This window comes from Sarcophilus harrisii, chromosome 4, assembly GCF_902635505.1.
Source record: "Sarcophilus harrisii chromosome 4, mSarHar1.11, whole genome shotgun sequence".
In the NCBI taxonomy this organism is placed as follows: Eukaryota; Metazoa; Chordata; class Mammalia; order Dasyuromorphia; family Dasyuridae; genus Sarcophilus; species Sarcophilus harrisii.
Window position 1 is genome coordinate 252,399,287 of NC_045429.1, and position 23,515 is coordinate 252,422,801.

General features: G+C 32.8%; 1 protein-coding gene across 1 annotated transcript in view; it reads left to right on the forward strand.

The window, feature by feature from the left end:
- DST (dystonin) overlaps positions 1-23,515 on the forward strand; it is a 575,913-nt gene that overhangs the window by 543,097 nt on the left and 9,301 nt on the right. Inside the window, 12 exon segments of the mRNA XM_031964703.1 lie at positions 2,306-2,465; positions 3,789-3,983; positions 4,481-4,609; positions 10,714-10,857; positions 11,652-11,840; positions 12,994-13,123; positions 15,213-15,376; positions 16,124-16,286; positions 16,933-17,087; positions 17,264-17,338; positions 18,821-18,838; positions 21,829-21,946. Coding sequence (XP_031820563.1) covers positions 2,306-2,465; positions 3,789-3,983; positions 4,481-4,609; positions 10,714-10,857; positions 11,652-11,840; positions 12,994-13,123; positions 15,213-15,376; positions 16,124-16,286; positions 16,933-17,087; positions 17,264-17,338; positions 18,821-18,838; positions 21,829-21,946 — 1,640 coding nt within the window.

Consider the following 23,515-nt stretch of genomic DNA (forward strand, 5'->3'; position numbering starts at 1 on the left):
TGCAAAACTTTGTATTTCAAAAATTTTTTCTTCCTTCCTTCTCCCTATCCTCTTCCCTGATGTCAAGTAAAACATATGCAATCTTCTATACATATTTCCACAGTTATGCTTCACGAGAAAAATCAGATAAAAAAGGGAAAAAAATGAGAAAGAAAACAAAATGCAAGCAAACAATAAAAAAATGAAAATATTATGTTGTGATCCACATTCATTCCCACGCTCCTCTCTCTGGGTGCGGATGGCTATGTTAATCACAAGATCTTAAGATTCTTAAGTCAGAGTGTCAAATTAGAGGGCAATGTCCAATAGACTTAAGGCATTAACAAAAAGGCAGATAATTGTAATTATAATAATAATAATTCATGTGGTACTTTAAAGTTTCCAATGTGCTTTACAGGTATACTGTCTCATTTGTTCTTCAAACATCCCAATGAGAAAAGTGTGAATGCTATCACCATTTTATTTGCAATAACATTTTCAATATATATAGGTAAATTATCTTTTTGGCACATTTGACATTTCTCAGTAAACATCTAAATCAGCATCTCTATAAATTAATTTCCTCCCCAAAAGTTAAGTAAACCTTTTTTTTTTGCCACATGTTACTTCCTACTTTTGTAGTTTTGTAGGGTTTTTTCTTTCTTTTTTTGTAGTTTAACAAATATTAACAGAGTGTATGGTGAGTACTTTAACTTGAAAATACAGGACTAATATTGTCCATTGTTATTGGCCTAAACTTTATTGACTCTTGTCTCTTATTATTCTCCTGGTAATGAAATTTTAGAAGTTTGTCTAGCCTTATTGTTAGAATAACATAATATTTATCTTGTATTTCAAATAGTGATCTTAATTATAAGCAGATTGTGAGTTGACTGAATCACCTTAAATGTGGTAATAGATTCATAGAATTAAATAAGACACTTCTCAATAAACATTTGTTGAGTGGGGACCAATGTTTACTAAACACTATTAATAATTGAAACATAATTGAAAACTAATTTAGGTATCATTTGAAGAAAGCAACTTTAGTAATAGTTTTAGATTATACAAAATGACATAGTATATATATTGTAAATATTTTGTACATACTTACATTTGCACTATTTTCCCAGAAGATAAACTTTATGACAGCAGGAACGATTTAATTTTTGTCTTTCTGTTCCCAGACTGTCCTCACAAAAAAAGTTTTTCTATATGAATAAATCAAAATGTATTTATCAAGCTCTACCTGTAAGGTGCTAGACATTGTACTAGGCACCCAGGACAAGACAAGGCAAAAATGAAACAGCCCTTGCTCTCAAAGAGCTTGATTTCTCTTGGGGGAGACAGTGTATACATATATAAGTATATAAAAAGTATCTACAAAACAAATGCATAAGTATCAGGTAATTTTACACAATCTAAAATTATTGCTAAGATTACTTTGTGGTGGGACTGTTCACACATATGTGTATATGTATGTTCCTGTATGTATTTGTGTGCATATGTATACACCTTTTTGGTTTTTCCTTTTTGTACATTTTCCACGGATATGGTAAAGTAGGAGGCTTTCCAAAATCTAAATTCACCAAAAATAACTTAAGAAAAACTGGAATTTTCCCTTATTGGTGAAGAATCTCTCATCTTAAAGGTTGCATGGAGGAGGACTCAGGGGAAAAGGAAACAGATTTGAATGGGGACCAACTAACTTCTTTCTTTAATAGTAATTTTTCCCCAAAGGCAGAACAACATTTGAGTAGGTGGGGAAAGTACTTTCTTGTTAAGTACCAAAAGCAATGAAAAACACCTTAGATGCTGCTGGAATGATGCTATTTAGAGTAGATACAGAAAGAAGCCTCTGTTGCTCCATTGGGATTTTCATAGGCACATGAAGAATGACAACCTAAGAGAAAACTCACTTTGCTATTTCTTCTTTAAGTTTTTTGTCTTTCCCCCTGACTTTCTACATCTGTTTGGTGAACTTCACAGTAAGAATGTTCACAGTATTTGAAAGAAAATGCAGGTTTCTGGGAAGGCCTCAGTTAATTGGAGCTAAAAGAACTTGTGTATTTGTGTGTGCACGTGTGTGAAATTTTTTTTGAACAAGAATTAGTGTAAAATAGATGTTAGTTTAAGAAAAAGAAAACCATATTGGAAAGATAAGTAAAAAAATACATTTTAGATTTTGGTATTCAAGTGTTCTCTTGTTTATATCAAAATTTGGATTTATCTTTCCCTTTGGCCGCTAAAGTTTCTAAGAGGTTAGCTCATCTCTGTTTTACTGCTTAAAAAATATGATTAACTGTTTTCATTTACTTTTTTTCAGGCAAAACAAATTAGAAGAAGCTCTGCTGTTTTCTGGACAATTCACAGATGCTTTGCAGGCTCTCATTGATTGGCTGTATAGAGTTGAACCTCAGTTGGCAGAAGATCAGCCAGTTCATGGAGACATGGATTTGGTGATGAATTTGATAGATAATCATAAGGTATTGATAAATTCCTCATGCTGCCTTTTTATTGTACATTTCCATGTTATCTCATTTACTTATTCTGATAGTAGAAAGGGAAAAAAATTGAATTTATGCCAATCATAGCCTTTTTTTATAAATAATATTGTTAAATTGCTGAGAAGAAAATATTTAATAAGCCTTCAAATGCTCTAAAAATGTATTATTGTTATTATAATGACCATGTTAATCCTTGGATATTAGTGCAAGAAATTTGAATATGTTTAGATTGTGAATCACTAAATCTATGGGGAAAATGTGATACAACTTAAATGTGGGATACTGGGAGGGATTTAAAAATCACTGAGCACAAACTCTATATTTTACCAGGGGTCCTCAAACTACTGCCTGTGGGCCAGATGCGGCAGCTGAGGACATTTATCCCCTTCACTCAGGACTATGAAGTTTCTTTATTTAAAGGCCCACAAAACAAAGTTTTTGTTTTTACTATAGTCCGGCCCTCCAACAATCTGAGGGGCAGTGAACTGGCCCCCTATTTAAAGAGTTTGAGGACTCCTCTTTTAAACTATTAGAAAAAAGTAGTAGGCCAAGAAATTTATACTTCTTTAAAAACTGTATACACTGTGTTTTAATTAACAAACCCTTATGTTATTTCTCTTAGAATCATTGACTGAAGTTGACAATGAACTAACTATCTTTTTGAGAATTCAGGAGGGTTGGTGACTGAAAAATAAGTTCAGTATTCCACCTTATTACTTTTTCAAGCATCTAACATATTTTAATTGTTTGATTGGGAGTATCATCTTTACTTTACAAACAGATACATTTGTTAAATTGTACTAAATTGAAGTAGTGGATAATATTGAATAAAATCGATTTTACCTGTTTGTAAAAGTGAGGATGATACTGCCAATCAAATAACTAAAATATTTATTAAATGCTTATTTTGTGCAAAATGTTAGGGATTTTTTTTAAAGAGAATCTCTGCTTTTTAGGAGTTTACCTTCTATTAGAGAGGGGATAACATGGATGCAAATGAGAATGTACAAAATGCTTACAAAGGTGATAGAAGTTAAGTCTTAGAAGAGCAGATGCTAGCAGCCACAGGTATGGAGAAAAATCTCTTACATAAGATGTCCAATGAACTGAGGCTGAAGGAATCCAGAGATTCTAAGAAACAGAGGTGAGAAAAGAGAGTCTTCCTCCCCTCTGAGAAGGCTGATAAAGGGAATTAGAATGATGTTTGTTCAGCTATGAAGTCTGAAAAATCTCTATCAGAAAATTGTGCCATTTAGAAAGGATTGTTTTGAAGATTTATTTATGAAGTTTTGGTGGTCATAGGTGTTCCAGAAAGAGCTGGGGAAAAGGACGAGCAGTGTGCAGGCTCTAAAGCGGTCAGCTCGGGAACTCATAGAAGGCAGCCGTGATGACTCCTCTTGGGTTAAAGTCCAAATGCAGGAATTAAGTACTCGGTGGGAGACTGTATGTGCATTATCAGTATCAAAACAGACACGGTTAGAAGAAGCTTTACGCCAGGTAAACATTTTATTTTTCTTAATTGTCTAAAAGAGAATACTAGAAAGTTTTTATTGTCTTAGAGATAGATGTTGTTGGGGAATTTTTAAAGAGGAAATAGTCTGAAGAAGGGATTAACAATTTACAAAATTATAGCATCATTAATTTTTTTTTGCTCTAGGAACTAATGATGCTTTTAAAGGGGATCTATTAGATCTTAGATCAAAGGGCTACTTGCATGATTTTTCAACTTGAATGGATGACATAGTAAGCTTTCTGTCACCTGAAAGTCTTCCTGTAGACTGCAAACATGCATTTGATCTCTTTTTACAGTTATGAAAATATATCACCATGGATCACTTACTTTTAAAATGGAAAGTCAATACATATATACAATTAAAAGCTAAAGCTAGTTTTATATTGGGGAAAATATCTTCTGATTCAACATTTCTGTCAGATTTTCCTTTATGAGTCATATTTTATATATTTTTTTTACCCTGACACATGTGAAATGTTAGGCAGAAGAATTTCACTCTGTAGTGCATGTTCTGCTGGAATGGTTGGCTGAGGCTGAGCAGACACTTCGGTTCCATGGTCTGCTCCCAGATGACGAAGAAGCTCTCCGGAACCTCATTGATCAGCATAAAGTGAGTGAGAAACTGATGCCAAGTAAAATTTAACTGAGTAAATAAAAGTAATGTTGCAGGATGAAGCAAAATATCAGTGTTTTGGAATAACCATTTTCACCATTACTTTTGATTTTGAAATGAAAGTTTAAAATTCAGGTACCTTGGGTTCACCCAAATAGTGTTTGTGTCCTTACAATGCAAATAATATACAATATACAATGCAAAAATATCCACATGCAAGACAAAGAAGCCAGAAGAACAATTTAATAACCTCAGGCCCATCCCAGTGGATTTTTAAAATTTGATCTTTGTTGAGCCTCCACCTGCAAAATTGCTCGTGTGGCATCTGCTAATGGTCTACATGCAGTATCTTTCTTCTCAATGATAGCATAAAAAGAAATCTAGATCCTGTTTCTCCTTCATCCTTTTGTCCTCCTCCTCTACACTGCAAGCTAACTAAAACTAATAGATTTTTGCCCACAATTCTTCACGCCTTTTATTTCTTAATCCTTTGCAGTTTGATTTCTTTTTCCCATATGTTACTAATGAATCTGCTCATTTCCAGATCATTGATGACTGTGGTACAAATCCTGTGGCTTTTTGGGGGGGAAAAAGGGGAGTGGTATTCTGACTCTTCTTTAAATTTTTAATCATTTGGCAGCTGACCAACCACTCCCTTAGTCAATAACATCTCCTTCGCCTTCTTTGACTGTTAACTCTTACATTGCTGCTTTTAGTTTTCTGACTACTACCTGTCTCTTTTATTAGATTCTCAAGCTTTTTCCATCTATCAGAGATCTGTATTTGGACCATTTATTTTTTCTTTCAATGTTCCCTAAGTTGGCAGTCTCATCCATTCCCATGCTTTCAGCAATGAGACTTCAAAATCTTTATTTCTGCCAACAATTTACATTAAGTCTCTCGATAAGTTTTTCTCATTTAACTCTCACTATATTTCCAGACCTTACTGGATAATTTTCTTAAACGTTAAAAATTCAAAATACAAAGGATGAATTCTTTTAATTTCCTCAAAACTTGCTCTTCCACATAACTTCTCTATTTCTACTGATGTTACCATCAAAACTAATTTGTTTAATATTCATAACCTCCTAAGTATTTTTGAGTTTTTCTTCATCCTCACTCTTATATCAAATCAATTGCCTGACACCGTTATATCTGTTTCTGCAGTTTTTTTTGCATCTTCCTCTTCTTTAGATTTCCCAGTGTATTATTCTCATTGTGTCTAGCAAAATGAAACCTGCTTGAGGGCAAAGACTATTTCATTTTTGTCTTTTTAGCATAGCACCTTTGCACTCAGTAGGCAATTAACATTGTTAATTGCTGTTAAACCTGTTCCTTACTTTTAAAGGGAGCGTGAATTGTATTTTTGCAAGCAGGTTGCAGACTTTTGTATTAAATCACCTTGGAAGGTTTTTTTTTTTCCAAGTCAGAACAGCCAATACTTTACAGATATCTTTTATGTTTACCAAAGCAAATTTTCTGAAAACCTGGCCATTTTTTTTTAATATTAATGGACTTATAATTCTCTTTAAAAATGAACTTTTTTCATCTTAAGTGTAGAACATTTAAAATTTTATAAATAGGATTATAAACAGTAAAATGGATTGATTTTTGACTTTAGTGTAATACAAGGAAATAATTGTATCACTAGACATACTAATTACTTAACTTGATTCTACTAAAAGAAATAATGCCTGTGGATTTTCAGACTTCGGTATTTTCAGCAAAAATTAATGAAGTTTGCTAGTTCCCTAAAAAGAATCGTCTACATATCTCTCAACAGATGGCTTTTCACCTTTGACTGTAAAAGTGAGGAATTCCCAATGCAAACAAGACGTACTGCTGATGACAGCATTTATTAGCTCAGATAGTTTTAAACACAATCTTGTCCTTAAAGGTCATGTAGGAAACATCATTAATTGTAATAATAGCAGGAATACATCATCAATACAATGGATTCTCACATTAACTAATGTGCTACTATTGTTGACATTCCTTCTAAGTCTTTAACAGTGAAATGTATTACTTTGTTGACAGTAAAAGAAGATAAGGATTTATAACCTGTCATGTAAAGAAATGAGATGCTAGACTATTAGAACCATCAATATAATAAAAGAAACAAAAAATATTAATGGAAAGCATTCAGGTTTCAATGTTCTGAAAATGAAGTTTAGAAGAAACTGATGGATGCATCGATCTTTAGGAAACTCTATTTTAATACAGTTTGAATAAAGTTTGTCATCCCACAGTGAAGTACAAGGAATGAGCAATAGTCATTTCTTAGATGCCAGTTATCTACTGGGCTAGCTCCTAGTCACATTTCAGGTTTCAGAGAGGAGGGGCCAGGTCTCATACTGGAAGCACAGGCTTGACAGTCTTAACCATTGATTTCTATGTTTCTTCAGCTTTATCATGGTTAATAGAAGTGATTATCAAGAGTGTTAGTCCCAACATTGGACAAGGGCTCTTGCTTGTAAAGAGAAAAAAAACTGTTGTGAGTAGGAGACAGTACCACTAGATAGAACACAGCTCATAGTGAAAAGTAAAGCAACTATGCTTTGTTGAGGGGAAATACAATAGAAGGGACCCCAAAGTGGATGGAAATAAATCACTGCCTCATAGAAACTGGTAAAGCCCAGTGAATTTTTAGAAGCTCTTATTTTTATTTGGTTACAGCAGGGCCAGGTGTGTATGTGTGTGTGTGTATCTTCATGTGTCTCTAGAAGGATTTCTAAACATGGTGTACTCACTCTAGTCTTAAAGGACTGGTGCTGATTCAAATCTCTTGGAAGTTTTCTCTATCTGGAGAATCCATTGATGATGTTTAGTGAGAAAATGGACTTTTATATCAAACATTACTGCAGGCCTCATATTGGGGGCAATTCAGGAGATTTGGGCTTCCTAGGTTCTTTATGTAGCAAGATTTGATGTTTCTGTGCACAGGGACATAGGGTTGGGAGGACTAGTGAGGTCTTTACAAAGGAATTCATATAGTTTGAGTTTTGGAGTTTTCTTTGTTTTGCATTAGTGCGGATGACTCAATAAATGATTCAGTAAACCTCAGATGACTTAGTAAATATTCATGGGCCCCCATCCATAAGGCATTTTTTCTTATTTCAGCAAACCTCAAAGCAGCTCCTAGAGACTCTGAGTCTACTGAATAGCAGATCTAGGATGTCCTTGGAGAACGTGTATTGGGTAGGCAGAGTAGTTATGTGACTTCCTATGGTGGTTCTGAGAGTGCTGAGTTACTTTAAAACGTCCTTTGAAGTTCTAACTCAATTCAGATGCCCTGACTTCAAAGGACACTTTAGACTAGATTAGCATTCTCAGAAGAACCCAAAACCTTTCTATTAGGAGAAATAAAAGTTATATCTTTAATAAGTAATGAATATCAAACTTAATAGTGTTTTTAAATAGTTGAAAAGTTTAATCCTTTTTATGTAATTTCAAAAAGTTGAAGTTGACAGCAATGACCAAAGTGACATTTTGTTGACTCTTTGCCCATCTTTTGTAGCATGCTTTTTCTTTGTAGTAAGACAATAATTTTCTTAAGCACAAATTATTTGTCTATATTAGATTTATGAGATGATGATTAAAGGAGAAAGTCAGTTGTAATACTTAAAAGTTTCATGATTTTGTTGATGTTGAAATTCCTATTACTGACCAAGAATACACAACTTTCTAGGAGATGAACCCCCCCCCCCATCCCAAGTCCCCATCCCCGAAATTGATCACTGGTAGCCAACTTTCTGGTGAATAGCCTTTCTGATTTCTTTTTCTTAATTGAACTTCATATGACAGGTTTACAGAGCTTGTGTTCAAAGCCTTTTCTGCTTGATGTTTGACCTGCCAGAATTTTCATTATGCTATTGCTAAAGCAATTTTCCAAAAGCTCAAATCTGCCTCTGTTATTACCTCCCTCAATTAGCTCTAAAGGCCCTTTATTGCCTCTAAAATAAAATATAAACTACTGTTTGGAATTTAAAGCCCTACCTTAAGAACTAGTCCCAACCCCTTTCCAGGTTTATTGTATAGTATTTCCCTTTGTACATTCTATGGTCGCATCAGACTGGCCATGCTGTGCCTCATATGTGCTATCCTAACTTCTTTCTAAATGCTTTACATTGCTATCTGACCCCTTGCTTGAAATGTTCTCCCTCCTTGCCTTTGCTCCCAGGTTTCCTTACAAACTTCTTCAAGATTTAGCCCGAGTTCCACCTTATGGAGGAAGCTTTTCCAATTCCTACATGCCTTCTCTTTCAATTACTTTCTACCATATTTATCTCATCCATTTGCATGTTGTCTGTCCCATTAGAAATGTGAGCTTCTAGGTCTCTAGGTAGCATGGTGGGTAGAGCAATGGCCTTAGAACAAGGAAAGACCTGAGTTCAAATCCTACCTCAGTTTTCCTAATTCCAAAATGCATGTAATAGCATCTACCTCCTAGGATTGTTGTGAGGATCAAGTGGTATAACATTTGTATACTACCTTAGTACAGTGCCTTTTACTTCTCTTCCCCCTTAAAAACAAAGACTGTTTTTGCTCTTTTTGTGTCTTTTGTCTTAGCTTAGACCTGGCAACATAGCAGGACTTGTCAGCTGATGGACTATGAGTTTTGTTTTGTTTGCTTTGTTTTGTTGAGAAGATTGGGGAGATGTGGATCAGGGCTTTTAATTTTATCAATGCAGAAAACCCCAATAGAAAAAAACTCTGCCTTCTATCAGAACACATCAGCAGGTGTTACATTGCCTAGGGATCTGACTGGCTTAGTGTATTATACTGGTCTTTCTGACCTCAAAATTGACTTTATTATTATTCTGTGTTACCTATGGGAAACTATGTGTGCAGCAGACTATGATAAAGTAGTAAAATCAGTCTTATCTACAACTTCATTTGGACTCTTAACTGTGTTGGAGTTGGGGGTTACTGGCTGCCTATAGAAAGCCTCATAAATCAGAGCTATTGCTTGATTTTAGCAAAAGGACAAAAATAACTTGGTTTATGTTTTTGTTAGTCCTTTTAAGGGTACTAGATCCTTTTTAGGTTCAACCTTGTAGTTGAACCACTATTAATGTTAGGAATTATCTAATTTTTTCATCTCTCCTGACCTTCCTTTTTCTGTGTAACTATCCTCATTCAGTAGCAGTACCTCTCTTCAAAGCTCTTAATTCATTTGTTCTTACTGATCTGTTGACTGTAAGTCCCCCACTATTATTTCACAAAAGCATTCAAATTTTAAGCCTTTTTTCTCTAATTATGGAATAAAAATCTCTTAGAGGACTTTTCGAATTGTTTGGTACTTAGTGAATGTTATTGAAATTGAAAAAACTTTCCCTCTAACCTTATTAAAACCTAATAAGTGGTTTTGTAGTGGTAGGGTGGCAGTGGAAATGTATAAAGGGGGAACTACAACCACTCTAGACTTATTTAGTTGACCCTGAAGATAAACTGGATAATTTTTTTTTTAGCATTACTTGGGGATAGACTTTAAAGGAATGCTCATGGGTCATGTCTGTCTGAGAATGCCTTGTCTTGGGAACTGTGAGGGCCCAAGGAATCTCTTTCCAGTCTTAGAAGACTTAACTGGTGGCCTATTATAGAATAGGTCATGCTTGAACCTCCCAATCTTACTGTTCTATACTTCCTCTAAATTCTATTCTCTCTGCTTCAAGACTTAGATTTTTATTTCCTTATTAATATCTAATGATTTGTTTTAAAATATGACTACAATCTTGTCTAATATTCTGTCAGTTCTGAATTTTCTATATACTACTTCTCTCTCTGATTATGAAGCTTCTGACAAATTTGTAACATTGGAATACATCTTTTTCATAGATAGTACTCCCAAATTCATTTTTGTTGAAGAATGTAAGCTAGATTTCATCTTCAAATCATTCTCTATTTTTAATCCAAAATTAGATGTGACTCCATATTTTTTTTTTCTGGCAATGTAAACCAATTTAAACTCCAAATAAACACTGAATTTTTTTTTTTTATAAATCATGCTTGAATCAATATGATTAGTTAAAAAAAATACTTTTCTCAACTTCTTTTCAATTAGTGCCAATGACTAATTGAAAAAATTGTTTCTATTCTAGGAATTCATGAGGAAACTGGAAGAGAAAAGAGCTGAATTAAATAAGGCAACAGGTATGGGAGAAGCTGTTCTGGCCATCTGTCACCCCGATTCCATTACCACCATCAAGCACTGGATTACTATCATTAGAGCCAGGTTTGAGGAGGTCAGTATGGCACACATAATCAGTATAATACTTGTCAATCTTTTATAAATTAGAGACTAGTCACCAATTAACATGCAGTTAATAATTGTGGGAAAATATAAGTTGTGTAAAGTTTATTTTGGCTGAGAAAGGAAGAGATGGAATGATATCTATAATTGGCCTGGGCAGACATCTTAATCCATTATGTCCCTTCATGATTCATTTTGTTAAAATAGAATTCCTGTGGATTCTGTGAATTCATTTGTATTCCATCCTTGGGCCTATATTAATTGGGTTAAGAAAAAGAGAAGTTCAGTATCATCTCAATTATGGTGAATTTATAATATACAAAAGGGAAAATATTTTGTATCTGGGATGACTAAATTTGCAGATGATCTTCTAATGAAATGGGTCCTTGAATTTAAATTAGAAAGTAAAAGAAAGCAGGTATTTTTGTAGGCCTTAACTTCCTGAGGTATATCTTAAAGAGTGCTAGACTTTCCTTAGTATCACTCTTTAAGACTATATAATGGATTTTGAAGAATGATAGATGGTTGTGACCTATCTTGCTACCTTTCTACCCCTAGAGACTTGTTGGTTCAACTTCCTTGTGTTAAATCATTGAATAGGCAGTTACACTGAGGTGAGTTTGAATGACAGGAGAGAAGAATAATGAAACAACACAAGAAATAGCTAATCAATACATTTGAAATAAATACCCCCTTGCACATAATTACTGTTGCATTAGCAGGAATGAGATTGCTATTTTACAAATTGAAAGAGCTTCAGAAAACAGATCTCTTCTTCAATAACAGGTCCTGGCATGGGCAAAGCAGCATCAGCAGAGATTGGCAAGTGCCCTGGCTGGTCTTATTGCTAAACAAGAATTGTTGGAAGCTTTGCTGGCTTGGTTGCAATGGGCAGAGACCACACTCAGTGAGAAAGACAAAGAAGTCCTCCCCCAGGAGATTGAAGAAGTGAAAACCCTTATAGCAGAACATCAGGTAAAAATGAACTTTATATTAGATGTGTTCAGACATCTGGAAAGAACAAGAATTAAGGGCATCTCAATTAAAATCCTCTCTTACATGGGAATTAAGAAAATGGGCTGGGAAGTACATATTCCATGGTTTAAAAGTAGGATCTTTAAAACGTGATTACTCACATTCATTTCTCCTGCAAAATGAATACACTTACCTAAATTTTGAGACTTATTATATGTTCTTGGACTAAAGTTAATGAATTAAGGTAATTGTTATGCATAATCTCACTATTATCAACCCTTCTTGTTTAGAGATCTTAAGAAAATGTGACAAATACCCAAAGAGTCAGAAATACATAATTATTTTTAAGGCCTAGAGATCATTATTTGGAATTTTGAAGTGATTGGTATAAGCTTTTACTTGTTTTTGTTTATCTATCATATACTCTGTGGTCCTTCTCCAACTGGCCTATGTCTTGATTCTTGTACCAGATCTTCAATCTCTGTGCTTTTGCACAGAGGGTATTCCCTCATCCTAGAATGTACTCCCTTTTTTTTTTTTTTTTTACACCTCTACATCTTAGAAGCTCTAACTCCCTTCAAAATTCTGTTCACTTGTCATCTCCTCCATAAGGTCTCACCCAATTTGTGTGTGTGTGTGTGTATAATATTATATATATATATATATATATATGTAATAGAGAGAGAGAGAATTTACCTCTATGTATACCCCCAAGACAATTTCCCATTTCCCTCCAAACAAACAAACAACAGAACAATAGAATGTAAGATCCCTGAGGCCTGGGATTGTTTAATTTATGTCTTTGGGATCATGACACCTAGCAAAACTTAAGAGAATATTATATGATAAGTGCAACTATATGAAGTCATAAATTGCAGAGCAGATGCCTATTCACTTTGGTATAAAGATTTCTTCTCAGGAAGCACTTCTTTTCAATTAAATCACAAAACTAGGCCAAAAACAAACTAAAATCGTAGATAAATATTTTTTGCAGAAAACCGAATGTCATGATTGTTATAAGGATCAGATAATTAAAATTTCTCAATTAGAAACAGTGGCATAATAAATAAAACTAGTTTTATATTACTTGTAACCCATTTTTAAAATTATGTTTACTTTGGTATATTCTTAAAGTCGCTGATTTTCATTACAGAGTTTCATGGAGGAAATGACCAGAAAACAGCCTGATGTGGACAAGGTTACTAAGACCTACAAGAGAAGAGCAGCTGATCCCTCTCCTTTACAGTCACATATTCCTGTCCTAGATAAGGGGAGAGCAGGAAGTAAGCAATGATATAATTTGGAACAATAACAAATACTTTTATTTTCCCTCTAATAAAAATGACTAGTTTCTAATGAAGTAAGATGGGTCAGTTCAGCAAAGTAAATTTATTTTTGCATTCATGCACAATTAGTCATTAGATAGGATAGCTATTTTTTAAATGATTTGGTTAGCTAGTTTATCATGAAAGGTTTTCATGAAAAAGCATAGGCTTGAAAACTTATGGCTCTGGCTTTCCAAAAAATAACTAAACTCCCAAATAACTGATTTGCAAACAGAAAGAATTAATCCTTTGTGAATTAGTATACTAATTTTACAACAATGAAACTTAAGGAATAGTGTGATATAAAATGATTATTAGATGATTAAAGTATGCCCATTGCTAATGTTGATTAATGATTAGCAGATGATGAGATTTACATATTCTTTCTCCATCTAATCCTTTATTTCTTTTCTCCAGTTATCAGACATGAAAATATATTGCTAAGATGCCCACAGGAAAATAGTCTTAGAGACAAGAATAAACAAACACAATTTAGACATTTTATTTGTAGTTGTTTAGACTTTTCAGTCACTTCCCAGTATTTGTGATCCCATTTGTTTGTTTGTTTGTTTGTTTGTTTTTTGGCAAAGATAGAGTAGCATTTCCTTTTCCAGCTCATTTTACAGATGAAGAAAATAAAGTTAAATGACTTGCCTCAGGGTCACAAAGTTCTAGTAAGTGTCTAAGGTCAAGTTTGAACTCAGCAGAATGAGTTTTCCTGATAACAGACTCTGTCCACTCTCTCCATTGTACCATCTAGCTATACTTTTTTATTATAGTGGAAAGAGAGCAAACCTTATAATCCATATGTAGATTCTACTTCTAGTTCTGTCACCAATTAATTATGTGACCTCAAATGTATTAGTTAACTTTCCCAGGCTCTGATGTCCTTTTTTGTCGATTGGGAATAATATGATCCCACCCATTTAGCTAATGTCCTTTACCTGTCATGGTGAAGACCATTTTGATGTGGTAATGACAATAGGATATAGATAAATAATAATTCACAATTATTATAATAATAACAGTAGGCAAAGCATTTGTAGTTTAAGTTTTAAAAAATGCTTTAATAAACTGAATAACGTTACCCTATTTCATAGATAAAGGAAACTAAGGCTCAAAGAATAAAGAACTTTCCCACAGTTAACTTGTAGATAGAACATTCCATCATTTAGCCTGGACTGATTTTTGAATGTTATTCTTTCAAATAGGGGCAGCTAAATGGTGTAGTGGATAGAGCACTGGCTCTGAAGTCAGGAGGACCTGAGCTTTCTACACAAGTCACTTAACCTCAATTGCCTCAGGGGAAAAAAAAGTGAAACACGGTTTCATGATAAATATTATCATGTTTTCTCAAAGGATCATTTAAGAAAATGACTCAAGTAGCAACACATTAGAAATTGACGTTGGCTTTTTTTTTTTTAACTTTTAAAATCCACTGGTTAAACATTTTATTACAAAAAAAACACCCCAAACATTAACTGACCTTTTGTCACTTAGGCTCTCATTTTACTATTATGACTACTCACTTCATACAACTTCTTTTGAGTTAGTGTTTGTGCAATACCCTTCTGGTTTTTATCTTTTCTTTGAAGGTCCTTCACAATGATGATGGGGTATTTAGGAAATTCAGTTGCTTGACTACATGGAAGAGGACGTTGCCATTTTAGATCATTTAAATGATTTCCTGTTTTGATCAAGCATATATATTATTGTACTTGGTCAGTCATAAACATATATGCATAGACACATGTACATGTATGTGCTCATGCACGTATGCACATAAATAAATGAATGAGTGAATGAATAAATGAAAATATTCCTCCACAGTTAGAAACATCAAGGATTTTCTTAGTAAGTATAAAACTATAGAACATTAATTTTAGCTCTCACATAGAAAAGAACATTTTTACTAATAATGCTGAGCTATTGAGTCAATTTAGCATTGGGTTAGAAAGCAGCGGGTCAAGTTTTAATACAATGGTTAGCTTCTTTTGAGAACTCTTGGCATTTATGCCTCACTAATTTAAATTGTATTTTTTCACAGGGAAGCGTTCCCCAACATCAAGCTTGTATCCTTCTGGATCACAAACACAAATTGAAACAAAGAATCCAAGGGTAAACTTATTAGTGAGTAAATGGCAGCAAGTCTGGCTTCTAGCTTTGGAAAGAAGAAGAAAACTTAATGATGCCTTGGACAGACTGGAGGAGGTTAGTTAATTGTGTTTCTCAAAACCTAAAAATAGTCCTAATTTTTATAGGAAATTAATGTATGTAATTTAACATTTAAAAACTAATAATGTTGGAACTAATTTGTTTTATGTGTAATAACGCCCAGATTTTTTGTAATTATTAGTCTATAAAGTATATATTTTAAAGGTGTATGTTTGAGATATCTTGCAAGTCTAGGGGTTTTTTTTAGATGTCAATACTCCTAGCAGGAGTTGAGAGATATATATAGTTCTGAGAACTATCAATGTGGAATCAGGAATTCTGTGTATGAGAAAATATTCTGTGATCCCGAGAAAGCATGGGAGAAGGTCAAACAATAGAGAAAGAGGTCTTAGAACTAGTAAATGAAAAAAACTATTTGGTAGGTAGAAATTTTTACTTAAAGTAATCAAAATGCTCTTGCTTTGTAAATAGTGTTCAACTGCCACCTTGATTACATTATTATCAAGAATTTTGGGGGATTTAAAAAATTTGTAAGAAAAAATTGGCAGTTTTACAAAGGGGACAAGTTCACTGAGCAGGTTCAATAAGCTTTGTAGAAATTTATAATACATATTCAGGAGCACTTTTTATTCTCTGAAATAAGTGATATCTATGGTGTCTAGACTAAAAGAGTTCTCCTAAAGGACTGTTCTGTCAGCTTCATTAGCAGATGAAAGATAAAATTAAGCATAAATCACATTATTTTTATGAAAACAAGAATCAAATTATTTCTCCCTGTTGTAGCTGAAAGAATTTGCCAACTTTGATTTTGATATCTGGCGTAAAAAATATATGCGGTGGATGAATCATAAGAAATCTCGAGTAATGGACTTCTTCAGACGGATTGATAAAGATCAGGATGGAAAAATAACACGACAAGAATTTATTGATGGAATTCTTTCCTCCAGTAAGTGAGACTATTATTAAAATAGTATTTTAGAATACACATAGAATTGAAATATTTTTCTGTACCTATGCTATTAAAAATTATTGCCTTTTATAGTTTCTAATAAAATAAGTTTTTAAGGAAAATGACTTTTTATGACTAGTACACTCATAAATAGTATAAAATAAATTTTTATAAATAAAAACTTCTTTATATTTTTATCTCCTATATTTTATAATCAATCAGGAATAGAAAGTAGAATCTATTCCTATCACGCCTACTAAAGTAAGAATTAACAGAAAGTCTGAAAACATAGCATCTACAATCCCTGAATCAAGCAAATTTATATAATTTAATTTTCTGTAAACATTTGGATTAGTGAAATGCCTAAACCATGGATATTCAGGAATTCTAAAGAATTATTCTTATTATTTAAAATTCATTAAGTATTACATGATTCCAATAAGAATCTCAACTAAACTACTTTTAATTAAGCCTAGTCTTAGGCATTCAAAGACAAAAATGTCCTCATGGAACAAAAGTTAAAATTGATTTTTAACATTAATTTGGTCATCACAGTCTCTTATCTAGTAGTGTAGAGAGTGTCAAAATTAAATTGCAAATCAATTTGAAGCACATTTCTAATTTTATGTGTTTTCATGTATAGAATTCCCAACCAGTCGCCTGGAAATGAGTGCAGTTGCTGATATCTTTGACAGAGATGGTGATGGCTACATCGACTATTATGAATTTGTTGCAGCTCTGCATCCCAATAAGGATGCTTATAAGCCTCTGACAGATGCAGACAAAATTGAAGATGAGGTACTCGTTCTCTTTCCATCCTGTATGGTTTTGTCTGTACAGCATCCAGCCAATATCACCTGTGCAACTCATTGTCATTTTATTTGCTCCCATGTTTTTTGATTGTGCCAAAATTTTTCAGTCTCCAAAGTTCAATGTTGATATTGAAATGGATGTTTCAATCATGTTTTTGGCAGGTAACAAGACAGGTAGCTAAATGTAAATGTGCAAAACGATTTCAAGTGGAACAAATTGGAGATAACAAGTACAGGGTAAGTTTCCCTAAAGAAGTTCTTGGTTCTTTGATGTCAATGTGATCAGCAATTGATCTATGTTTTCCCAATATCTTACATATTTATTTTTATAACATTATAATATTATGTAGTGGTAATCCTTTCTATTTTTATATCTGGGAAGTTGTAAATTACTTATTTTCTAGATAGTTTTCTTCAGAAAATCCAGAGAGCTCCTGATGGCTTTATGGGTAGGGGAAATATATATTATATGCATGTATATACTTACTACTGTATACATACATACATATACTTAAGAAATATATAAATATGTTCATATTGTATCCATATATTATATATTACAATGAATATATGTATACATATGTGTTTATATGATTATTCATTCATTTATGGTATTCTTTTGTACTTCACATATTTATGACATCAGTGGTATGAGTATATACTTCCTCAACCAAGAAAAGATAGTTTAGCAGGTAATTTCATGATTTTCTGTGTCCAGAATTTTTGTCATCTGGAGGAAATCTTCTGGTAACAAGACTTATCCTGAGATAGCAAGTGCTGGTCTGTTACCAGACCTTTGCAATCTAGTAGGAACTGCTAACACTTACTCAGCTCTGATGCAGCCCTTAAAAATAGAAGAAGACCTCCAGAGGAATATAACTTTAGTATAGGATTTATATTGCACAATGTAATAATCCTCTATCATATTTTTTGTATTCCAACTTTTTCCCCCATAATTCATGTTAAAGCTAATCAAAGTCAAATCTATAAAATTATTCTTGAATCATCTAATAGAGTCAATATGGTATAGGGGAAAAGGGCAGGTCTTGGTTGGAATTCCTGTTCTTCCACTTACTAGCTTTGTAGTAAGTGGAATGATTTGATTAAATGATTTGAGCCTCCATTTCCTCCTCTATAAAATAGTGTAATCATACTGACTTGGCCTACTTCATAAAACTACTGAGATGTTGTTGATAGTGCTATATAAATGAAAGGCATTATTGTGTACAATGTAGAAATGATTAAAATATAGATTCATTTTATATATGGATTAAATAGAATTTTTAATCAATGGTTGAGAAATATTTTGTATTCATTCAAAATCTCATAACTTCTTTAGTATAATTCCACTAAGGAATACTGTCATCATCATGCATTTTCCTTCCCCTCCCCCTTTTAAAAATTAGAGTAGATATTCATTTAGTAGCTAGAAAAGAAACTTGCTGGGTTTTCTCCCAAATAGTTAACTTCTACATGGAACACAATAATTTTCATAAGCAAAACTGTAAACATGTATTCATGTTAAAATTTAAAGATGGAGACGAATTCAACATTAATTCAAATTTAATATTTGGACAATGATATCCATCCACCTAGCTCTAAGCTAGGTACAATATTTAGAAACCTAGAGTGTGACAGTGTATTTATGTTCTTTTTGGAGTTGTGTAGTAAGTTTCTTATTAAACTAATTGTGTCTTTCTTCCATTTTTCATTTATCAGTTCTTCCTGGGAAATCAGGTATAAACCAGTGAAATGTATTCTTGAGTTCCCAATGGTGTTTTATATTTTTTTAATCCATATTCATTAAAGCTTGCCATAGCTCATCTTTCCCCATGTTGTTGATTAGCTGTGGTGTTTTTGTAACTACTCAAAGGATCTCTGAACTGGCTCAGTGAGGAGATTACTTTTAAGGGAACCAGATAATAATCAGCTATTTGGCACATTTTTAGTTTCCCAAACATAACTTGTAGCTTCTTTTTCATTAATTTTATTATTCATATATCTCATGGGCATGTTTATTAGTTTTAAATCTTTAAAATATGGAATCTAGGAATTAGGAAAGGATATAAATACCAATTAGTATGAACACTGCAGAAAAGTAAAAATCCTTGAAAACACCTAACAAAACATATACAGTTTTATGTATAATACTACCATTTTCCATCTGTGCCAAAGTGCTAATTTGTTTTTACCCAATGGCTGTGTTTCCTTTAAACTCACTATAGGTTTGGAGTAATACCATATTTATTGGAGTCATCAAATTAATTTCCTTGAAATTCATATCAACAATTAGAATAGATATGTCTATGCTAAAGAAATATTTTGTAGCTTTATATTTGTTTTAGTTCATATGTTAAAAAATTAAGTGATATAGAATAACAACTCAAGTGATTCTAGAACCAGTGAAAGGATAAATGAGTAGTTTTTCACTGTGTATTGTGGAAAGCATGATGATATATAGCGCATGAGATACTCTTTAGACATTTAGATTTAATAATACTTTCTATTTCAACTACGAGACTACTTATTACACTTTCCTCTTATGGCAAATGAAATAAATTATTTAAACTTTATCTGATGAACTTTTAATAGATATATTTAATCCATAATTAACTTTAGATACCTTCTTTGTCTTAATTGCTTTGATCAGTAAAGAAAGGTATTTCTGAAGGTTAATATTTCATTATATAAGAGAAAGACACTCCTGTCATAATGTTCAGCACCAATCATATTGACAAAACAATTATGAGTAAAAGTAAGCAGGTTCTAAAGAAGATCCTAATTCTTTGTCCTTGACTTACTATTTGGCAAATAATACTTTTAGAGGAAATGAAAGAAACAAAGTTGGGGGGGGGGATTCTAAGCAAAGAAAGAACCCAATTCTTTAGTAAGAATTGAATGTCTTGCCTATAAATTATTTTTATTTTATGCTTCTCCCAAAATGCTTGATTTGATTATAACTTATGGACCAAAAAGCCTTCATGTTATCTGGTTCCCCAAGGTAATATTCCTTTTCTCCCCTCCTTATCCTTTGCTTATTAGCACTGAAGGTCTTCTAACAAAAAGAAATGTGTGTTCTTGCTTTTAAATGTTAATTTACATTTCAGGATCACATATGTTAGAAGTATTGTTAAAAAAAAATTAAAAATTTAATTAAAAAAAATTGGTTTCAGCAGCAAAAATTGAAACACTTAGAAGGTTAAAGGCACTTCACCTTGACCTGGAGTTTTGTATGTACTTGTGATAACCTTCAGAATCTGAAATGAGATCTGTTTGAATTTTGCTTTGAAGCCTATTTGAATTTGAAATTAAAAGATAAAAAGTTGTTGGGATTTTTCTCTTTTGAAGACAATGTTTCCTAATTTATCTATCATGAGCTATCCATACTTAAATATCTCAAATGTATTTCATTTGATTGATTGTAATTAGTCCAGTTTATTTAATTCTTCAATTTGTAATGAGCTTTGTTGGAAAGATACTTCTGCAGTTTGGCATGGGAGTTTAGAAACAGATTTAACGTCATCAAACCATTACTAAGGCATAATGAGTGAACATTACTTATGAGCAACTTGAGAAAATTTTTAACATGGCCTAGTATAAATATATGTTGGAAGAGCATATGAAAATTGTCAATGCATAGGCCAGCTTAGGTATATTTTGAATAAAGTATAAATTGGGAATCAAGAGCTGAGTTTGAATTAGTTACCAGCTGTATGACCTAATGAAGTCATGTTAACAGCTCTATTCCTTATTTTTAAAATGGGACTAATAGCATCTACTTTGCAAGGGTTGGTGTGAGAATCAAATAAGGTAATACATCTAAGGTGCTTTGGAAACCTTAAAGTAATATGCAAATTCTGGTTATCATCCATATTATGTCAAATAAAACCCTATTGATTATATGTTAATCCAGTCTTGAAAATTAGTTCAAAAGATTGTAATCATGGAGCAGCTAGATGGTACAGTGGATAGAGTGTTGGACCCGAAGTCAGGAGGACCTGAGTTCAAATCTGACCTTTAGACACTTTATACTTTCTAGCTGTGTGACCCTGGGCAAGTCACTTAAACCCAATTGCCTCAGCAAAAAAAAAAAAAAAAAAAAAAAAAAAAAAAAAGTAATCGCTCTTCCCACCCCCACCCATATTTACCATTAATGCTTTCTTCTAGGCCATTATCTTCTCAAGATGCTCACTATATAAAAAAGATGAAAAAGAAAGAAAAAAAATACAGTCAAATTTCCCCCATGTATTTCTATATAAAACTAAGTTTATAATCAGATTGGAAAAAAAAGTCAGAAATAATTTTTTATTCAGTCCATATTTCTTTTAGGACAATTCTTACTTCTCTTAAATTCAGAGAACATGGGCTAGAGCTTATTTTCATGGCTGCTTCAACCTCTAGAAATGATGACTAAATATTTTTTTTTAAATTATTTTCTTACTAATGGCTTCCTATAATGAGAAAGGAAATAATCTTCAAGAAGCAAAATGATTCTTTGTAACTTTTTTTCTTTTGCTATGCTTTTCCTATCATCTAAATCAGCATGCAGCAGACTCTAATGCAGATCATTTATTATGCAAATCATTTTCTGAGATTTTACTAATAATTGTGAATTAAAACAAGAAATTGAACTTGGTTGCTTAAGCTATTGGAGCCTAAATATCATATTTTAAATGAGAGGAACTATTAAAAACCATATTTTGCCTTTTTTTTTTAAACTTGAACAGTTTGGTGATTCCCAACAACTTCGTCTTGTTCGCATCTTGCGAAGTACTGTGATGGTTCGTGTTGGAGGTGGCTGGATGGCACTTGATGAGTTCTTAGTGAAAAACGATCCTTGCAGGGGTAAGGCAATACTCATGTAATAGACAATGGAAACTTACAAAAATTATTGTTACTTTTAAAATTATATGAAGTATTTTGTGGGGATAGCTTCAGTTGTTTATTGATTCCAACAGTGAATGTTCCCATTGGTCTTTCTTTGTTAGCCTAAAGTTCTCAAAAGAACTCATGGCAGTCATGTAAACCATACTCTTTCCATCTTTTTGACCTCTTATGGCTAACCACACAACAGGAAGGCAGCAAAGTGTTAGTATAATTGTTTATGAAAAGACAGGTACTATTTCCCCACCCCTTCAGAAATTTTCAATAGGAACAAATATGCTAACTAGAAAAAAAATTGGCTTCTTACAAAAAATTCATCAAAATTCAATAATAGAAAAAAATACTACCATTATTTTTAAAATCTCAATATTTTAATTAAATCCTAAGTTTGAAACCTGTTGCCAGCAGTACCTAATCTTCACCAATTGGAGATACTTAAAATAGTAAAATAGTATATGCTTGTTAATGTGTTTCATATGTGTAAAATCCTTTGCAGTGTAAATTCAATTAAAATAGGAACTTAAGGAAAAAATTATGCTAGCACAGGGAATAAAGTAAGATTGAAATAATTGTGAATAAGTTATTTATTCCCTCTTTTTTACTCTTACTCCCTCTTTCTGTCTTTAAATAATTCAGATTAATGTGGCCCCTGTTACAAAAACCAACTTTTAACATATATTATACCTTTTATATGGTATTGATTATTAGAAAACCAGTCATAGAATAATTGCAGGTGATTCTTTTTCTCTCAAAGGGAAACAATTTTTTTTTTAAACTGACAACTCTTATTCTAGAATGTGTCCTAACAGCCCAGAAGTAGAACACCTTTGCATATTAAATTGCTATACTTGTTTTCTTCTCCTGCTAATGAGATTCTTTAATGTGATTGATATCCTATGTCATTTTTTCTAGTTCATCATCATGGGAGTAAAATGTTACGGTCCGAATCAAACTCTTCAATTACTACTACTCAGCCTACTATAGGTTGGCAACCTCTCCCTTTGCCTCTCCCCTCTCTTTTTCTCTTTTCTTCTTTCACATTCTTGCTTTGATCATTTAAAAAAAAAATAACATGCTTCATTCATTGTGTATGGCTTAACACATATCCAACTGGGCTGGTGCTTTCAAGTTCAATATCCAAAAATCTGACACGCTAAAGGTGTGTTACAAATACAATGATCATCTACACTGATCAAATATGGTGCTAACACGTTGCTCATCTAGTTCTTGTGGAATGTTTTCTGTGTGCATATGTGTTTGTATAAATGGTGCACCATTGATTATTTTGTTGAAGTTTGGGTGTGATATTATTGCATGTCGATAAAGCTTACTTTTTCAAGGTGCCAAGTGAAAATATTTGCTCTTTTATCTGAATGTGGAAAAACCTATAACTTAATTTTATTTTGTGGTTTCAATTGACAAGCCATCTCTCATTATTTTGTAATATTGTGGGATAAATTAAATATTTTTAAACCTACTGGCAATTTTCTTACCTTATTTGGTATATGCAAGACAATCCCTGACTAATGG